The 19,688-nt window shown below is 36.6% G+C and overlaps 2 protein-coding genes across 2 annotated transcripts; both read left to right on the forward strand.

Moving 5' to 3' along the window:
• The first annotated feature begins 14,020 nt into the window (after positions 1-14,020).
• Positions 14,021-16,619, forward strand: LOC121791906 (protein FAR1-RELATED SEQUENCE 5-like). The gene is made up of 3 exons (XM_042189722.1): positions 14,021-14,420; positions 15,538-16,300; positions 16,514-16,619. The coding sequence occupies exons 1-3, from the start codon at positions 14,021-14,023 to the stop codon at positions 16,617-16,619; spliced, it is 1,269 nt and encodes a 422-aa protein (XP_042045656.1).
• A 24-nt stretch (positions 16,620-16,643) lies between these two features.
• On the forward strand, positions 16,644-17,969 carry LOC121791907 (protein FAR-RED IMPAIRED RESPONSE 1-like). Its single transcript, XM_042189723.1, has one exon. The coding sequence runs from the start codon at positions 16,644-16,646 to the stop codon at positions 17,967-17,969; it is 1,326 nt and encodes a 441-aa protein (XP_042045657.1).
• Positions 17,970-19,688: the final 1,719 nt, after the last annotated feature.

Raw genomic sequence — 19,688 nt, forward strand, 5'->3', positions numbered from 1 at the left:
ATCCTAAGCTTCAAAGATCAAGTAAGATCAAGCAAGATTTCCTAACCAGAAAGCCGAAGATCTAGCATGCGCCCGTCAATTACATGAATCACAACACTTTAGCATGCAATACACCCAAAAAACATGCCTAATGCATAAAAATCATTCACAATCCCCCCACACTTGAATGCTACATTGTCCTCAATGTAAGCAAAGAAGAACATATAAAGTAAAGGGAAAGAAGACTCCCCCAAACTTGGCGTGATATCCATAGTACATTCGGGTGGGTGGGTGGGTGTAAGTTCCTTTGTGGGTGTGGTTCCTCCTAAGCTCCAATGTGAATCCTATCTCCACGTTGTTCCTACAAAAAGAAAAATTAAAACAACAAAAAGAAAACAAAAATACTCAATTCATAAAAATACATCGAAGGAAAGAATTGAGCGAACAAAACCCTCGATTTATTAAGAGAAAAAAAAAGAAAACTAAAAACTCATTGGGTTGCCTCCCAACTAGTACCTTTGTTTAAAGTCGTTGGCTCGACTTAGTCTTCTAGCTACAACTCTGAAACAAGAAAATAAAATGTTAGAAAACTATACAGAAATAAAAACAAAAAGAATCCTAAATTAAATAACCAGTTGCCTCCCCGGCAACGGCGCCAAAACTTGATGTGTAATTTTCGAGCTTTTATATCAATGAATTACTTACACACAAGCTTAATAAAATAGCTCTAAAATTACAACTTTCTGCAAGAGTACAGATGTAGTTGTAGTAAAAGAGTGTCGAACCACAGGGAGGCGTAGGTTATTTAATTAGAGAAAGATAAAAATAAAGAAAGGATAAAACAAACAAAGATAAATAAAATACAAAACTAGAAAATAGGATAAGAAGAAATCATTGCTCCTTATGTCTTGGGCATACGAATTGGGATACTTCGATGGATTACTACGATCAAGACTATGCTTAAGAGGATTAAGTTTGTTTTACGCTCCCTATCCGCTGAACACTTCAAGAGAATTGTATACCTAGGATAAGCTGAACACGTCTCCCAAGTTCTAGTCACTAACCTATCACTCCTGCTAGGTCGCGCAGTAAGCTTTAGTTTAGCTTCTATGATTGTCAAACACGATAATTAGCTCATTTTAACTTAATGCCCACGCGGAAGCGCAACAGACACTAAACCAAAAATATAGAAGAAAACTATCGATCCACTCGAGATTCTCTCCCTGAACAAGTATCAAATCTCGAGTTCCTTGCATATGAGTACGACCAAAATCTATGCTAAAGAGGCAATAGAATAATGGCTACAAAGTTCTACCTATCTAGACGTCTCAAGATTTGTAGAATAATTAAACAATTCATAAACAAGAATCACACGTAAATCAAACCATAATAATCATCTAAGTATCCAACAATTCACCCTACAACATATTCGGAGCAACGAAGGAAATCTAGCCAAACATACTAAAATGAATTACACCAAAAAGAACCGTGAACCGTGAACTCCGTGGTGTTCTCCAACTCTAGATGATGGATGATCTCCTCCGGGATGGAGTATGGATCCTCCCTTCCTCTTCTTCCTTCTCCTTATTTCTTCCTCAGCCGTCCTCCCCCTGTTTCTCACGACCTCTTCCTTATTTAATTGCCCAAAACTCCGAGAGAAAACTGCCAAAATGCAGTTACAGCACCAAACGCCCGACCGGGCAGAATTAAAAGAGAAATTCGCCCGACCGGGCGAATAATCTGTACTCCTCATGCGAAACTGAAAACGCCCGACCGGGCGTTTTGCAATACGAAAATCGCCCGACCGGGCAAAGTCTCTGGACTCCGAATGCCTTCTCAGCTGTGCATTTCCGACAACTTTCCAGCTTCTAACACCCAAAACTACACTCAAAGCACGACTTGGTGAGTTACAATTCACATAAAAGTGTGTAGTCTAAGGGGAAAAACATAGAACATATGCTTCGCATCAAATATACATGTACTTTGAGAAAATAACAAAGGTTGGAGATACTCATATATATTACACAAAGCTCAATTTGTGAATGAAAGTTAAGGATGAAAGTGACTTTGGCAAGGATTCAACTATATAATAATAAGAAAAAGCACCTATGCTGGTTCCTACTCATAACTTTATGTACATAAGTTTCCTCAAGATTTAGACAATGACCAATGTCCAATGAATTTCATAGCTATATCCGAAAGTTGAAATATGGAGAATGAGAATGTCATATCCAAGATAAGAAAATGAGAAAAAGGCTACAAGTACTTGTAAAAAGACTAAAACTAGCTTGGAGTTACAAGTATGTCTCACCAACAAGTAGCTACAGTGAATGCACAAAGTATAGATCACATTGGTTTTTTAATAAAGAACAGAGAAAATTATAGTGTAGATAATAAAAGATCCATCAGGTGAATAACATAAGGCAAAGAATAAGAATTATCAAAGTTTCATAGATGTGACTAAATCGAAGATTTAAAGAGGGTTATTAGACCAAATAAACAGTGCATTTGTTCTCACTTTTTTCACTGTTGTGTTACCATCCATTAGAACACATATTCTAACAACTTAAAACTAATCATACATTAATGCAAATCTATAAAATAACTACAAAAAATAGTATACTGTAATATCCACATACAAAGGCTAGAAAAAAACAATACATGTAGAGCTCTATCTAGTGAATTAAAATACAGATGTCTAACTGAAATTGAATGCAATAATAGTAAGTCCACACACAAAGAGAATGCAAATGTCCACTAAAAAGTAGTAGTATAAATCAAGACAAGTAGTTCAAACAGTATAATTAGTAATCAAATTTAGAGTACCTCTCATCTAAATGTGGATCGAGAAATTATAAGTAGTAGATTGTTTAAAAAAATCCATCAGATTCTATTTAGTTTCACTATTTAATCGAAACATAAAATGATTTTCCTTCCCTACTATCACCTAGAAGCCAAGCAATTTTTTTTTACCTTCACTAGAAGTAAACCTTTGAGCTGACATATTCCTTTTCTCCTGTAAACGACCACTTTTTTTTAATCCGCTTCCCTCCTTTAGAAGCCATATGTAACTACATACATTGGAATGAAAGTAAGTAAAGACAATAGCGGGTAAATTATATAGTGAAACTTGAGATCATTTCATCAAACACTTGGGGGTAAAACAAAAATTACTTTAAACTTGATCACATCGCATAATAAAATTCAATTGGAACCTATAGTATGTGATTAAAACATATAATCTATGTTAGCAACAGTAGATTATCATTCCCGTGAATATATTACATCGTTCGTTCTAAAATAATTTCATTGAAAAAACTCACCTTGCAAGAATCAAAGGAAGGTCTCAACTTGATTTTCTTCTCGTTTTTGTTCTCTTTGCTAAACTATAGATAATTGTGAGTTCCTGAATTTGCTTGGAGTTGTGGGAGGAGTGGACGGTTGTAAGATCCATGTTTAATTTGGCGCTCAATGTTTCTCCCGCTCAATCCCTAATCTAGGGTTCCTAATTTATTCTTCTAATTTATGAAACAGAAACTGCCGAATGGAGTGATTGAATTGCTTTTTAAAGCTATAGTTATCGATATCAGGCATTTAGGCATAAATTGGATAAATATTTTAAAAAGGCATTAGATATGGTACATATCGATATAGATATGTTTGTAATAATGATAAAATAATAGAATAAGTATTCCACCAATTTTCTAAATACATGTTCATTTTATTATTTAATATTCCACCAATCTGATTCCTTGTGATTCTAGTAAATTTAGGGAGATATTCTGTTAGCTTTACTGTAATTATGACAATTTGCAATGAAGCCCATTATATTTACTTTAAATACAAGTGGAGTACAGGAGAAGAAAAGGAGTAAATTGCAAATTTATAATTATACATTAATAGATTAATGTGCTAAAACTTAGATTAATATTCGTGTACAATAAGTGAAGAAGTAACTGATTGGATATTTTTTGGGTCGTCATTAACCACCACTCACCATTTGAGGAGAAGAGGAAGGTGATTTGTACGCTAGCTTGCCCTCTTTCACTTCATTCCAAAATATTGTTCTTTTTTTGTTCCTTCACGAATTGTTGATATATTGGATCCGTGAAATTCATATCCTAGCTTGGTTAATTGATTTTATATTTTTATTTGCAATTCGTATTAAAACAAAAGTAAAAACAATACATGTATGATTTGTTTATTAATTGAAAAGGGCAATCTTATCCTAATATATGAACGTGCTTTTAATATTTTTAATAATGAATAAAAGTAATTTTAAACAAAATTTAATCATTAATAGAATATATTTTTAATATATTCTATTTAATCTAAAAAAGAGCATATTTATTCTCAATACTGATTAACATTTTCTATTTAAATTTATATCTAAATTTAGGTTTAATATTAGCATAAGACACGTAAAGGAAATGTTATTAAGGCCATCCACAACGTTGTCACTAAATCGTCCCTTAAATTACTATTCGTAGGCCCCACTGTACTTTCTTACTCCATCCCTTAACTAAGGGACGGAACCTACAACCCTCCGTCACTTATCCGTCCCTTAAATTACTATTCATTCAATTTCATTTTTTTATTTTTTTTCCAACATATTAAATTAATAAAAAACGCACTTCATTAAAAATAAAATAACATTACAACATAAAATTCGAAAAAAAATTTAAAAAACATAATTAAAATCCAAAAAAAAATTAAAAATACATAATTTAATTTTCTCCGCCAAAGTTTGCCCAAATGTGCTCCATTAGATCATCTTGGAGTTGGGCGTGGGTGGTAGAGTCACGTGTCCTTGCCCGAATAGACAACCGTTCTTGTATAGACGGATGCACACCACTTCGAGACGGACTAGTTGCAGTTGAGCTTCCGGGGGCTTCAGGATCGAACCAATTTCCCGCCTCGGGTCCTTCGTCATAGACAATCATGTTGTGCAAGATTATGCACGTATACATGATGTCGACCATGCTCTCCATGAACCACTTACGAGCCGGGGCTTTGATAATGTTGAAGCGCGCTTGGAGAACCCCGAACGCCCGCTCCACATCCTTCCGAGCAGCCTCCTGCTTCTGCGAAAAAAGCGCCTGCTTTGCTTTCACAGGCCTAGTGCACGTCTTCACGAAGGTTGGCCACTTCGGGTAGATGCCGTCGGTAAGATAGTACCCCATTTTATAGCACCGGTTGTTAGCAGTGAAGTTGATGGCCAACGCTTTACCATCCAAAACTTCGACGAAGAGGTCGGATTGGTGGAGCACGTTTATGTCGTTGTTCGAGCCGGGGACCCCGAAGTACGCATGTCAGATCCATAGCTGGTAGTCGGCGACGGCCTCGAGTATAACGGTGGGGTGGGTGCCTTTGTGGCCGCTCGTGTACGACCTCCTCCACGCCACCGGACAATTCTTCCATTGCCAGTGCATGCAATCGACGCTGCCAAGCATCCCGGGGAATCCGTGCACTTCATCGTGAAGGCGGAGCATGAACTGGCAATCTGTCGTGCTTGGCTTCCGGAGAAATTCGTAGGTGAAGGCTGCCCGGGCGCCTTTACAGAATTGGATCAAGCACATTCTCCAGTGTTGTCTCCAATGTGGAGGTATTCGTCGAACACATCCGCCGTTTGTCCAGTCGCAAGCTGACGGATTGCTGCAGTACATTTCTGCAGCGTCGTGTGGCTGGGACGGCCGACGGCGTCGAAACTTTCTTGGAAGAACTCTTAATGTATTTGCGATGTGGAGAAATAGCGGTCCCGCATGCGAAAACGGCGACGGAAGTATGTATCTTCCCACACCGGGTTATCGCAGAAGTAGTCGCGGACTATCATTGCGGCGGCTTCCTCCTTATTACGATGGATGTAAGTCTGGGAGCGTCTTTGGGGCGGCGCGGCTTCCTCCGCCTCCCGGCGTCGATCTTCTTCAAGTGATTCTTCCATTATTCGACGCATTTGATCATACAGATCCATGAGATCGATTAAATTTGGGGGAAGAATAAAAGAGAGATGACTTGGGATAAAAATTGGAGAGGAAATGGAGATGATTTGGGAAGAATAGATGTGTAGTTGTGTGTGAAATAAGGATGAATTAGAAGTATTTATAGAGTAAAAAAAAGGAAAACGGTTATAAAACGGTAATATTACCGTTTGCTAATTTTTAATTAAATTTTTTTTTAATTCGAATTTTAAAAAAATGATTTATTGCGTCAGCGTAACGAATCCCACTCGCGGGCTGGCGAGTGGGCTTCACGCATGGCCTGGGAGCTCGCCACGTCGTGGGAGCGTGTGGCGAGACGTCTCGCAACGGGTCTCGAAGGGACGGGCGATCTGGCTGGATGGTGACGGGATGAGACGCTGCAAAGCGTCCCGCCACCGTTCCATCACGGAGGAACGAAATACGGGCCATCCGCGTAACGCGTTGCGGGTGGCCTAAGTGAATCCTCTTTTGACATATATTTAAAATGCAACAATAACAGATATTATAAATGCCATGAAACATTGATGTGATTATTGGATATATATGTTGACATCTTTTATGAAGTGCCATATTGTAAGTGTAAGAATAGCTCATTTTTCTAGTAGTGATAAGAACACATTTAATCAGACACGAATTTTTAGAAATATACTCCCTCTGTCTTAACTAAGTTGAGTCGTATTCCTTTTTGGGATGTCCCAGCTAAGTTCAGTCATTCCGTTTCTTGATAAAAAACAAAACATCCAATTACTCTTACTTTATTCAATAACCTACTTTATTCTCTCTTTATCTTTCCTACTTTATTTATCTATCCTATTTTTCATCACAATATTTTTTAATCCTCACGTCCAAAAGTTTTGACTCAACTTAGTTGGGACAGATGAAGTAGTAGATAGTTGGCTAAAATTAAAAGTTAGTGGAAAGTGAATCCTATTTTTATATATTAATTTTATAAGGACGTTCATTGGTGAAATGTGTGATTCAATACAAAAAATTGTAAAATTACAAAATACGAAGTTTATTGGTGAACGGAGGGAGTAACTTCTAAAAAATACTGGATATTATATTATTATATAAAATCGACATATGTATCAATGCAAGCATTAAAATCAATTATCATAATTTAAACTACATGAGACTATTATTAATTAGCATACTAGATGGTTTTAGAATATGTGTACATTTATACTATAATAAAACAATTTTTGGAACTTGGATACTGAAATTTTGTATACATATCCGTACGGTGGGCCCATCGCATTAATTTAACTGGCTTCCACTTTATAAATATGGAAACACACGACTCAGCATTTGTCGACTAGTTGACATATCCACGTCACGAAGTCCTTAGCCTTTGTCCGAACGGCAAGTAGCATAGACATTATTGTATGAGATGCTAAGTTCGAAACCTCTTAAAATCAGTTGTAATTTACTCCTTACTATAAAAGTTTATTTATAATTTCCTCCTTCATATAGGATATATGAAGTTAATTTTTTTAAAAAAAGACATATCCACGTCACAAAAATAAAATATTTAACTGGCTATCACTTTCCCTGTACAGATACTGAGCAGTTGTCAAAACTCTCTTTGTCCACCAATTTGTCGAGTTCGAGTGAAATTAATTTGCCAACTTGTTTGTCCTGGAGTCAAACCTCTTAACTTTCTTTAGTATTACTGAAAATTAAATCTAGTTTGAAATTAATTAGATCACTAAATTGTTTTATTTAGTCAAAATACGCTGTATCTAAACATAAAACATAAATTAAGTTGAGTTCAAACAACAAATGCAGAGCATCCTCACGCATCCACAATAGTGGACTAGCGCGCAGATTAGCGACTAGCGAGCCGCTAGTCCATTGCGCTAATCCACTACTTAGAGAATATCTACCTAATTAGAAGATACGGTATATAGGGAAAACTTATTCATAATGTTACACCTATGCAATGCACGAATTAATCACAAAATATATAATAATTTGTGACTTAATTAACTTGTAATAGAGATATTTAATGAAAAATAAAACAATTTCCTTTTTGTAATAGTCCCTTCGTCGTATAAAAAATAAAACATTTGCTTTTCGGCACAAGATTTTGTATAGTATTGTTTTGTGAGTTAATGAGGAGAGAATAATGTAAGAGATGAAAAAGTAGAGATTATATTGTTTCCATTTTTTAAAATGTTTCATTTTTGATGGGACAATTCAAAAAAGAAAACTTTTTACTTTTAACGGGAAAGAAAGAGTATATCTCTATATGATTTAGATTATATATATTATGCTAATTGTATATTATAAATATAATGTTAATGCATTGTAAATTCTGAAAGACATATTTATGAGAACGAAATACAGTTCAATTAGTCATATCACTATAAAAAAATTATCTTTTAGGGACAAAAAAAAAATTGAGACGCAAATACTTGCGTTGGTAATTTCTAAAAATAACAATAATTTAAGACGCAAAAGAGAGTGTTCCTCAGTTAAGAAAAAATTAACTTAATCTTTTACTTTTTAATTGTAAAAATAGTTTGAAAATGCAATTTAAGGTAACCGTTTTATTATTTGTAGCAATTGAACTGGATTGATGATTGATTTAAACGAATAGGGCAAAGTAACTGATTATTAGGGATAATTAAAATGGTTTTCGAAAGATAATTATGCTATTCTTATTGTCAAGTCTTTCTAGCGTGCACTCAAGTCAATCTTTTTTCCTTGTATTTCTAAGTTATTATGTGGCTTTTTCGTCACGCGGTTTTGCATTAATCTTTCGATTCCAAATATGGTCAGAGTGAGAAAGCGTGTATATAATTATATTAGGTATGCTTTAATGTGATCATTTACTAATTTAATTTCTTAACAGTTTTTCTCTTAATTTGTAGAAGTAATAAATTTTAAACTTTTACCATCCACGAATGTTATACGCACAATAAGTATTACGCACATATTATGTAGGTATATATATATACCTATATAGGGTAGTGTTAATCTCCTTTTCTTCCCTTAGATTTAAGTTCCTTCTTAATTGGAACCGTTAGATTTGAGGGATGGACGATCCGGATGAGAAGCTTACTAATGATCCCGTCTGTGCATTATTAGGGCCCTTTTGTGCATTATAAGGGCAAATTAGTAAATGTACAGTACCAAAAACGCCCAAAACTGCAGGTGCGAAATTTAAGCGCCATATAGCCACGACCTTCCATCTATTCTACCAATTTCTCACTCCAAACAACTCTCCCTCAATCTCTCACCCCATTTCGTCTCCCCAATTTCCATCTACTATCAAAACCCTAGCCTCCTCTTCAAGGGAGTGTCAATCTCCACAGAGCGTCGATTGTCGTATGTTTCACCGTCCAACCATCATTCCCGTATTGTGCGAGCATCTCCTGAAGTCGAAGAAGAGGTCAGGTTTGAAGAAGGTTAATTTCTGCGTCCAACCACCGTTTATCCACCTACCACACCACCAACTCGACGATTCACAAATTTTTCCCCAGAAAAAACGAGGTTTTCAAAATCGTATTGGACATGATGTTCTTAAATAATTATTTCGTATTCATTGTGGTTAGGGTTGGGTCTTTAATTGATTTTGTAATTATTTTCTATTTTACAATTGTTTAGTTACCCATTATGTAGATGAAATCGTATAGGGTTCTGATTTTTTAGTTCGTCTCCCAGATTTATCATGACGAAAAGAGGACGTCCTTCAACTTCACAACCATCCCAGTCTGAAGGTGAGCATTCTATTTCATTTGCATGTCCAATTCCTGGAATAATTGCCTGCTTCTGTACATGAAGTACTGGGTGAATGCAATATTCATGGCCGCATTATTTAACTGAATATGTACATTATTTACCTATTTGTATGCATTAATTATCATGTTTTAGGCATTATAGACCTGCTGTTGTACATGGGTCAATGAGTGAATGCAGTAGTTGTATGTTCATTAATTGATTGAATCTGTACATTATGTAGCTATTTCTATGCATTATTTATCATGATTTAGCCATTATGTGACTTGTGTTGTACATGGGTCAAAGAGTGAATGCAATATTTGTATGTTCATTGCTTGATCGAATCTGTATATTATGTAGCTATTTATATGCATTATTTATCCTGTTTTATGCATCATTTGACTGCTGTTGTACATGAGTCTAAGATTGAATGCAATATTTATATGTTCATTATTTGAGTGATTCTGTACATTATTTGGCTATTTGAATGCATTATTTATCCTGTTTTATGCATCATGTGACTGCTGTTGTACATGAGTCAAAGAGTGAATGGAATATTTGAATCTTCATTACTTGACCGGATATGTACATTATTTAGTTATTTTAGTGCATTATTTATCATGGTTTATGCTTTATGTGACTGCTGTTAGACATGGGACAATGGGTGATTGCAATATTCTTGGTGCATTTTTTGATTTATTCTGAACATTATTTGATTATTAAAATGCATTATGTATCAGTTTTTAGGCATTATTTTGATGCTTCTGTACAAGGGTGTATAAGTGAATGCAGTATAACTGTCCACATTATTTTATTCAGTCTGTACATTATGTAACTAATTGTATGTTGTACAACATCAAAGCAGCTACGATTGGACATCGACGAGGCGGTCGATGATATACTGCCAGTAGGAATTGCCCAAAAATTTCAGGAGCAATTATCAGAGGCCGGGACTAGTACAGCTTCGGAAGAGACGGAGGATAGGAAACCAAGGGGTAGGAACGTCGACCATCTGTATTGTCGACGAACCCCAACAGAGTTTCTGAATTGTATTAAGAGTTTAACTCCACGGCAGAAGGAAGCCGTCACGGAACTTGTACATGAGTCTAAGAGTGAATGCAATATTTGCACATTATTTAGCTATTTCTATGCATTATATATCCTGTTTTATGCATCATTAGACTGCTGCTGTACATGAGTCCAAGAATGAATGCAATATTTGTATGTTCATTACTTGAGTTATTCTGTACATTATTTGGCTATTTGTATGCATTATTTATCCTGTTTTATGCATCACGTGGTTGCTGTTGTACATGGGTCAAAGAGTGAATGAAATATTTGTATGTTCATTACTTGGCCGTATCTGTACATTATTTAGCTAATTTAGTGCATTATTTATCAAGGTTTATGTTTTATGTGACTGCTGTTGGACATGGGACAATGTGTGATTGCAATATTCATGTGTGCATTTTTTGGATTTATTCTGCACCTTCCTCATCCCTTGTTTGCGCGTATCAAAATCAACAGCGCGAGCATATACATCGTATAACTCGAATGCGAAATCTAATGATTGGAACTTCTGACTAACGACGGGCTTCGATTCCGGAGAACATTCAGGCACAACCATAACTGTATACAAACACAAATAAAAAAATATTTTGGATACTAAGACATTATAAGATATAAAACGTTCATTACAGAGGCATAAAATAACCATTACAATGCCAAATGTGTACATTACGTGAATTAGGTATTTGGCTATTGTTTTGTTACATAATACATAATACACACTATACCCTAGGATAGCTAAACCCTAAAGGAATGACTCATAGTCGCGGTCCTTCGTAGAGGTTGTGTTTCTCAAACTATACTACACCCCTAGCCCCCAGAATTGGGCAACCCGAGGGGAATGAATGAACCCTAAACCCCACACAATCACAATCTGGCAAACATGTTTAAACCATACTACACCCTAGCCCCAAGGATTTCTAAACCCTTGGGGAATGATTGAAACTAAACCCAAAAAATCAAACCGTTCCAATCCTGACATATTCATGAAATTGTATAACACAAACAAACAAACCGGCTCAGAAAACCTTTACATTGCAGTTCACATATCGTTCATTATATAGTCAATACCATCCATTATCTATTAACATTTGGTGCCTTATTTGTATCGGTTTAAACTACTACCCTAGCCCCTGGGCTTGTTAAACCCTTAGGGAAAACAGAAAATGTGCGCCAAACATCGAAACACGGCACAACTTAAATTAAACGGGGCAGGATAAATGTTCATTACATATCACAAATAATGCATTACAGAAACTAAAACTACGCATTATACTACACAATATGTACATTATGTATATCTGTTTTAAAAAATGCCTACTCGCTATGCATGTGCAACCCCAGACGAATTACTGTAGCTCGTGTATTTGGACAACGTTTGTTTGACTTAGAACATACTACACCCTAGCCCCTAGGCTTGTTAAACCCTTAGGGAAAACAAGAAACGTGAACCAAACATCGAAACACGGAACAACTTAAATTAAACGGGTCAGTATAAATGTTCATTACATATCACAAATAATGCATTACAGAAACTAAACTGCGCATTATACTATATAATATGTAAATTATGTAAATCAGTAAAAAAAAAACCTACGCACTATGAATGTGCAATCCCAGATGAATTACTGCAGCTCGTGTATTTGGATAACGTTATTTACACTTAGAACATAAATGTGTGCATTATTTTAACTTATGTAGTCATTATTTGTATTTTGGTGGTCATTGTTTTAAACATTAATGCAATATTCGTGTGTTCATTATTGTAATGGTTCCGCACATTATATGAATATTTATATGCATAAGCATATCCTGGTGTATGCATCATGTAACTGGTGGTTTTTATTGTTGAAGAGTACATGGAATATGTTGATGTGCATTACTTGGTTTAATCTCTTCATTATTTGTTTGTACATTACCTTGTATAATCTGTGCATTATATGCCTATGTTTAATGTATTATTTTGCTGATCTACACAGATTATGTAATGCGACTGAGAACAGACGCACACCAACATGAAAAACGATCTCGAAGCTCTACACTGATGAGTGAGAAGCGGGTGAATAACCTTCTTCCATTGATTATCGACCAATCGTGCACAATCTACAATTGTCTGCGTTTGATTCACAAAGCACCGGCGTGCACAATCTACGATCTATAATCGTGAACTGCCAATTTCTCGAACTGAAATTATCAAAATTAAAAGCGGCGTGCTGGAGAAAGAAATCAGCGAGAAATTGGGAAGAAATCATTTGTTGAAACTGCATACAGCCTAAAAGGAGTAATTCATGGACAATTCCATAACTAACAAATTTGGTTAATCCCTATTTCACCCCCAAGCGTTGAAAATTAATTTTTTTTGATAATTTCTGTTTAAAATTTAAGCCATTAGATGCATTGAAATCCATGGATGAGATTAAAAAGGAGAAAGGATATATAAGGTGAAAAGGATTTGAATACAATCCTACCTATATATATATATATATATATATATATATATATATATATATATATATAGGGTGCTGTTAGGTTGAGATTATTTAGCTAAATTGAGAAATGAGATGCAATATCAGCCACTAATCCACAAGATTAACGACATGTCAACAACTATCACATTATGTCAACACGGGGGTATAAGTGTTATTTCGTGTTTTAATGTGTCGGATTGTTGACATGGCTTGTATGTCTAGTTGACATGACTTATAATTGTTGTTGACATGGTTTCTATGTGCAGTTGACATGGTTGTACGTGTAATTGACATGGCTTGTAACACAGTTGACATGGCTTGTATGTGTAGTTGACACGATATGTACCGTAGTTGACATGACATGTATGTGCCGTTGACACGATATGCACATCAAATGTCAATAGCCTTGCACATCAAATGTCAAATTAATAAAAAAAATATGTCTCTTAGTTGAGGCAGGGGAGTTTTTTTAAGGATGAATGTGGGCATTTTTTAAATATACTTATTAGAATGATGTGAAGTTTACAAAATTTTACTGTATTATTTTTCCATTAATAACATTATAATAATCAAGATCAGATTTTTCCATTCCCATAAACTACATTTTCATCATACTCCAATTACAATCTTACAGAAAATAATCTGCATTCCTCTAAACTGAGAAGAAAAAAGAAGTAGAAAATCAGACATCTCATTGAGTTACCAGCAATCCGCCATTAAAAGTCTGGCCTCAAGGATGTATTAATCAGGCTATTAAAAAAAAGGATTCAATGCAACTACGTTTCGCCAGATCCTTAAAACATGGGAAATGAAATTAAAAACTATTCCACCATAGCAAAAATAAAAATCGAAGATCAATTTGGGGATTGTTCAAACCCTAGTTTTGTGCAGCAGCGGCGCGAAGCCGTAGGAGGACGACGATTCTTTGCAGGACAAGTTGTCGGAGCTGACCTCGGCGACAATGTTGATGAAATCATCGAGGCTGAGGTCGCGGAAGCGCTCCTCGTCGTCGTCGAGGAGGCGGAGGATTTGGGAGAAGAAAGCGGGCTCGCAGAGGAGAACAAGGCCGCCGGCGGTTTGGAAGCCGAATTCCTCCTCCGCCTGGTCGAGGAGGGCGACGATCCAGACGGTGGTATCGTGGCGGAGGGCGGCAGAGGAGACGGCGAGCGGCGAGGCCTCGGCGGAGAAGACGGTGGGAGAGGTGGTGAAGGGCGGTGGATTTAGCGACGCCAAATTGGAAGAACCCTCCTAATTAGAATACAAAATTACCACTATGCCCTTTTATAATTAATTAATCTAAAATATTTTTTATGTGGCAAAATCTGGACCACTCATTTTTATAAAATGAGTGGCTGAGATTGCATCTCATTTCTCAATTAGCCTAAAAAATCTCAATTGATCATGGACCTATATATATATATATATATATATATATATATATATATATATATATATATATATATATATATAGGATTGTATTCAAATCCTTTTTAACTAGTAAATCTTATTTCCTTCTTAATCTAGTCCGTCGATTTGCACTGATCCAGCGGATCACATATTAAACTGAATCATTAGAATTTAATTAAGATTAACCGTATAGAGGGCATAATAGGGTATAGCAAATGAAGTTGGTTATGGTATGTTCCACAATTCTCTCCCTTTACGCTCACTGCAATTTGGCAAAATATTCTCCTCAGATTTTCGCCCAATCAAGTCTCCATTTCTGCTGCTTTATTTTGTTTCGTCGAAGATACTGCGAGAAATTATAATTTCACACATTCCGTCGCAATCAGATCGTCATTGTTCCAGTTGGTTCGTTTAACAATGGAAGAATGTAAGTCTCCAATTTTTCCCCCATATTGATTGATGTTGGTGTTTTACTTCTGTAATCGTATACCAGTCGCACTACCAGATGTACGTAAATCATGAAATGTTGTGTTTGATGTTTGCGGGTCTTTTACTGTTTTATTGAAATATGATGGACGGGCGACGATTTTTGAAAGTCGTGGTGCATTCAGATCACTAGGTTTGTTATTTTAGGTGGCATCGGCTTTCAATTATGTACCCAAGGGAAGCCGATAGCAATAGTAGTAATTGACTACAGGCAATAGTAGTGTTATATTCTATTAGATTCAAATTTGTGATTTGTGTCCGCGAATTATACAACGTGACGTAGTCGCTGCCCAAAATTATACATGCAATGTATCATTATTACTATATAATGCAATCATTTATGTGCGGTAATGTATCGTATATCTCTTATAATGCATCTTTTACTTAACCTACTAAATGTCATACTGTTTCGTTTTCACACGCAGTTAGGGTTGTGCCTGCCTGTTCTGATAAATTGAAGCATGTTGTTGGTCAGAGGTTCCAATCATTAGAGTTTGCACTCGCGTTTTATGATGTGTATGCTAGGGCTGTTGGGTTTGACACGCGCAAACAAGGTGCGAGGAAGGTGGACGAAGTTACAACGTGGTATTACGTAGTATGCAATAGGGAGGGCCATAAGAAGTCCATCGACGATGACCAGTTGAATGCACGTTCCGGTTTCTCAATGAAGCGCCGACGCTTATCGAAGAGATGTGGCTGTAAAGCTAGTATTTCCTTCAAGTACTTCTCTGATAATGGACATCCAGGTTATATGGTACAAGATTTCAACGAGGTACATAACCACGAGATGGTGGATTCCGACCACCAGCAGTTCATGACTGTGAACCGTCATTTGGATGACGTTCACCAGAAATTCATACTTGATTGTTCAAAAGCGAATATTGGACCCACGTTGACATTTAAGGTTTTGAAAGAAACTCTCGGTGGCTTTGACCTCGTCAGTTATACGGTCGGTGACATCAGGAATGCGTCACGCGACATTAAAGCATATGCGCATGGAGTCGATGTGCAAATGGTTTTGGACGACATGGCGAAAAAGAAGGAGTTGTCTGAGTCGTACACATATCGTTACGAGGTTAATGAAAACAACCAGTTGGTAGCGTTGTTTTGGTGTGATGGCTTAATGCAAAGGAATTACCATATGTTTGGTGACATTGTAGCCTTTGACACCACCTATAACACAAACAGGTATATATGTTTCTGCTATAGTAAGTGCATTATAAATACGTTTTCATTCACTATATTAGTATAACAGTTGCATTATGCAGTTTAGAATTTTTGTTAATTTGTTAATTATATTAAGTGCATTACAAGTGCATATGTGTACATTATTCTTCCGTTATTGGTTCATTATATTTTCATCGGAATAATTTGATCACATGTAGACGTTTGTTCATGTAGGTATTGCATGATATTCTGTCATTTCACGGGAAAGGACAATCACGGTAGCCCTGTAACCTTTGCGGCTGGGTTGGTATGCAATGAGAAAACAGGGGCGTTTGGCTAGTTGTTTAGACAATTTGTTGATTGCATGGGCATAGCACCGAAGATGATCGTGACAGATCAAGACAATGGTATGAAATCAGCGATTGAAGAGGTTCTGGTTGGCACGCGTCACCGCTGGTGTATGTGGCATATTATGCACAAGTTGTCCACCAAGATCCCAAATAGGTTGCTCAGGGATGAAGCTTTCAAGAAGGAATTCAGTGCATGCGTTTGGTCTGATCTGCTTGAGCCTGACCAATTTGAAATGGAGTGGAAAAGAGTGGTGGAAAGTCATGGGTTGGAAGGCTTTGATTGGTTTAACTCATTGTACGAACACAGGCATTTCTGGATACCGGCGTATTTTAGAGATTTTCCACTTGGCTCGATGATTAGGACAACATCCATTTCCGAATCGGAGAACAGTTTCTACAAAAGATTTCTGAAGCCCCGTGCGAACATAGCCGAGTTCTACATGAATTTCAACCATGCTGTTGAGTTTCAGCGTAACAGTATGACGGCGTTAGACTACCACGATGCCACTACTTTGCCCATTTTGGCGACCACCTTGCCGTTCAAGAAACATGCTTCGACGCTTTACACAGATAAGATGTTTAGGAAAATTCAGGAAGAAATCGTTGAGGGTAATGATAGATGTCGCGTGCTGGGATTTTCTTCGACGGAATTTGTAGACACATACAAGCTTGGGGATAGCAATCGCAAATCCTATCTGGTGACTCATGATAGGAGTGTTGAGACTTATTATTGCGATTGCAAACTCTTTGGTAGGCACGGATATTTGTGCAGACATATTTTTTTCATCTTCAGGAACAATGAATTGAATAAAATACCAGAAAAATACTGCCAAAGTAGATGGATGAAGACTCCGCTAGCCAAGTCCGTCCATGGGGACATTCATGATGACATTCCTACCATGTCTGTTGCTGACGACAAGCAAGCAGTGTCAAAGCAAGGCATTTCTATGTTCTATGGTTTCCTCCGGAGGTTTGAGGAAGATATTGATGTACTACGGGCGTTTGTAGGTGGTGTTGAAGAGCTAGGTAAATCTCTGCAAGCTGGGAATCCGTCAACGTCAGCAACTGAAAAAAGGCGAATGATTGAAGAGTTCTATGGCATGGTGCGGCCTGAAGTTGTGGAGGTTCATCCTCCAGATGTTGTCAAGACCAAGGGGCATGCTAGCAGCTCAAAGAGCCGACTGATTTCCAAAAGGGAAAAGGCTCTAAAGGATGCTAGTCGGCCTCAACGACGGTGTAAGGCTTGTGATGAGATGGGCCATCATGACTCCAGAAATTGTCCTATGCTTAAAGAGATGGAGATGGAGAAAGATTTGGGGAAGGGCAAGCGTAGGTTGTGATTTATAGTATGGATTTATGTAGCCGGATTTTTTTCTTATGTGACTCTATGTTCCTATTCCATTTCTAGTTCCATATAATGCTGTAATATTAATCACATGATGAACCAACATTGCTTAATAATGCATATAATATGTACTTACATTCAGCACTGAGTACAGTAGATAGACACGTTATGAAAAACATTAATACATTAAAAAGTCCTTATAATGTAAATAACAAGCCACATAATGAACCACCTTTGCATAATAATGCATATGATAAGTACTTACAATCAGCACTGAGTATAGTAGACACGTTAGGAAAAAACCACAATGCATTGAAAAGTTCTTTTAATGTATATAACAAACCAAATAATGCACACAATGTAGTGCATGTTAAATGGAAAATTGGTTACCAATTTCGTCTTAGTCCCAGCACCAACAAATGTGTTTCTTTGTTCCAAATAATGCTGTAATATTAATCACATGATGAACTAACATTGCATAAAATGCATATGATAAGTACTTACATTCAACACTGAGTTCAGAAGACACGTTATGAATAAAACATAATGCATTAAAAATTTCTTGTAATGTAAATAACAAACCAATTAATGAACACAATTTAATGCATGTTAAGTGGAAAATAATGCACATAGTAACACATATAATGATACAGCTGAATAGTACGTGAGGAATGCAGAATGTTATTCATGATGTTATGTTTTCTTTGAAGTCTACACATTCTGTATAGGTGTACTGGTTGTTGTTATTTACCAAAATATTTATTTTATAACCTTGGTGTATTATATTCCAATGATTGGTCCTTTTACAGAAAACCTACGACTGTGAATCCATTAATATGACCTTATTTGTGATTATTATGTATTGATGTCTAGTTATTTTGTACAAGATTTAAAAACACATAATACTGGTCACGCATTTTGGTCTAAATATCCATACTAAAAGACGTTTGATGAAATGTACTTTACAAAAAAAGAAGATAACCATTAAATTCAATAGTTTGCTTAAACTATGCCAATACTTATCCCACCCACTGTTTTATAATGCATACCACATCCCTATAGACCGTATCCTTCGACCCAATTCTCAAAGTTGAAGTTTTTCGGCTTCTCTTTCCAAAATCGCGTTGCCTTCTTCTGGTTGTCACCACCTCTTGTGTTGTAAATACACGTTAGGAGGGTCCTTGCATATTTGATGCGGAACATCTCCACGCTTTTAGTTCCACTCGCACTTAGGCCACATTCCCAGTCCTTTTCCTTTTCTCCAAAATAGGTTTCCATGTGCCGCATGACATAGATCCCTCCCTCGTCAATGACGTTGTTGTTTCTCCAAGGAATGGTGACCACGTGTGTTCTACATTTTAGCACCTGGGCTGCCATCTTAGGAACTTTGAACCGCGTGAGAGCTTCAGAAAAGAATTTTTTCTGGACCACCAAACAAAATTGTTAAGTTCTTCTTTCAAATATGAATTATTTCTACCATAAGGCAGCCTATTGTAGGAAGCTTATTACTTACCAGAAGAAATGGTGTCTTGCCGTACTTGACTTTGAAGGGAGTGTTCGTTTCGGACAGAGTGTGGTCTATGATATTCATTTTACCGTCGGGCAAATCAAAACATATCACATATTTCTGCGCTGCCCCCCATATGGGGAAAAATATCTGCACAAAGATTGATTATGTTCAGTACAAATAGATCAGAATGTGTCCGTTTGATTC

The sequence above is a fragment of the Salvia splendens genome, unplaced genomic scaffold (assembly GCF_004379255.2).
Source record: "Salvia splendens isolate huo1 unplaced genomic scaffold, SspV2 ctg963, whole genome shotgun sequence".
Classification (NCBI taxonomy): Eukaryota; Viridiplantae; Streptophyta; class Magnoliopsida; order Lamiales; family Lamiaceae; genus Salvia; species Salvia splendens.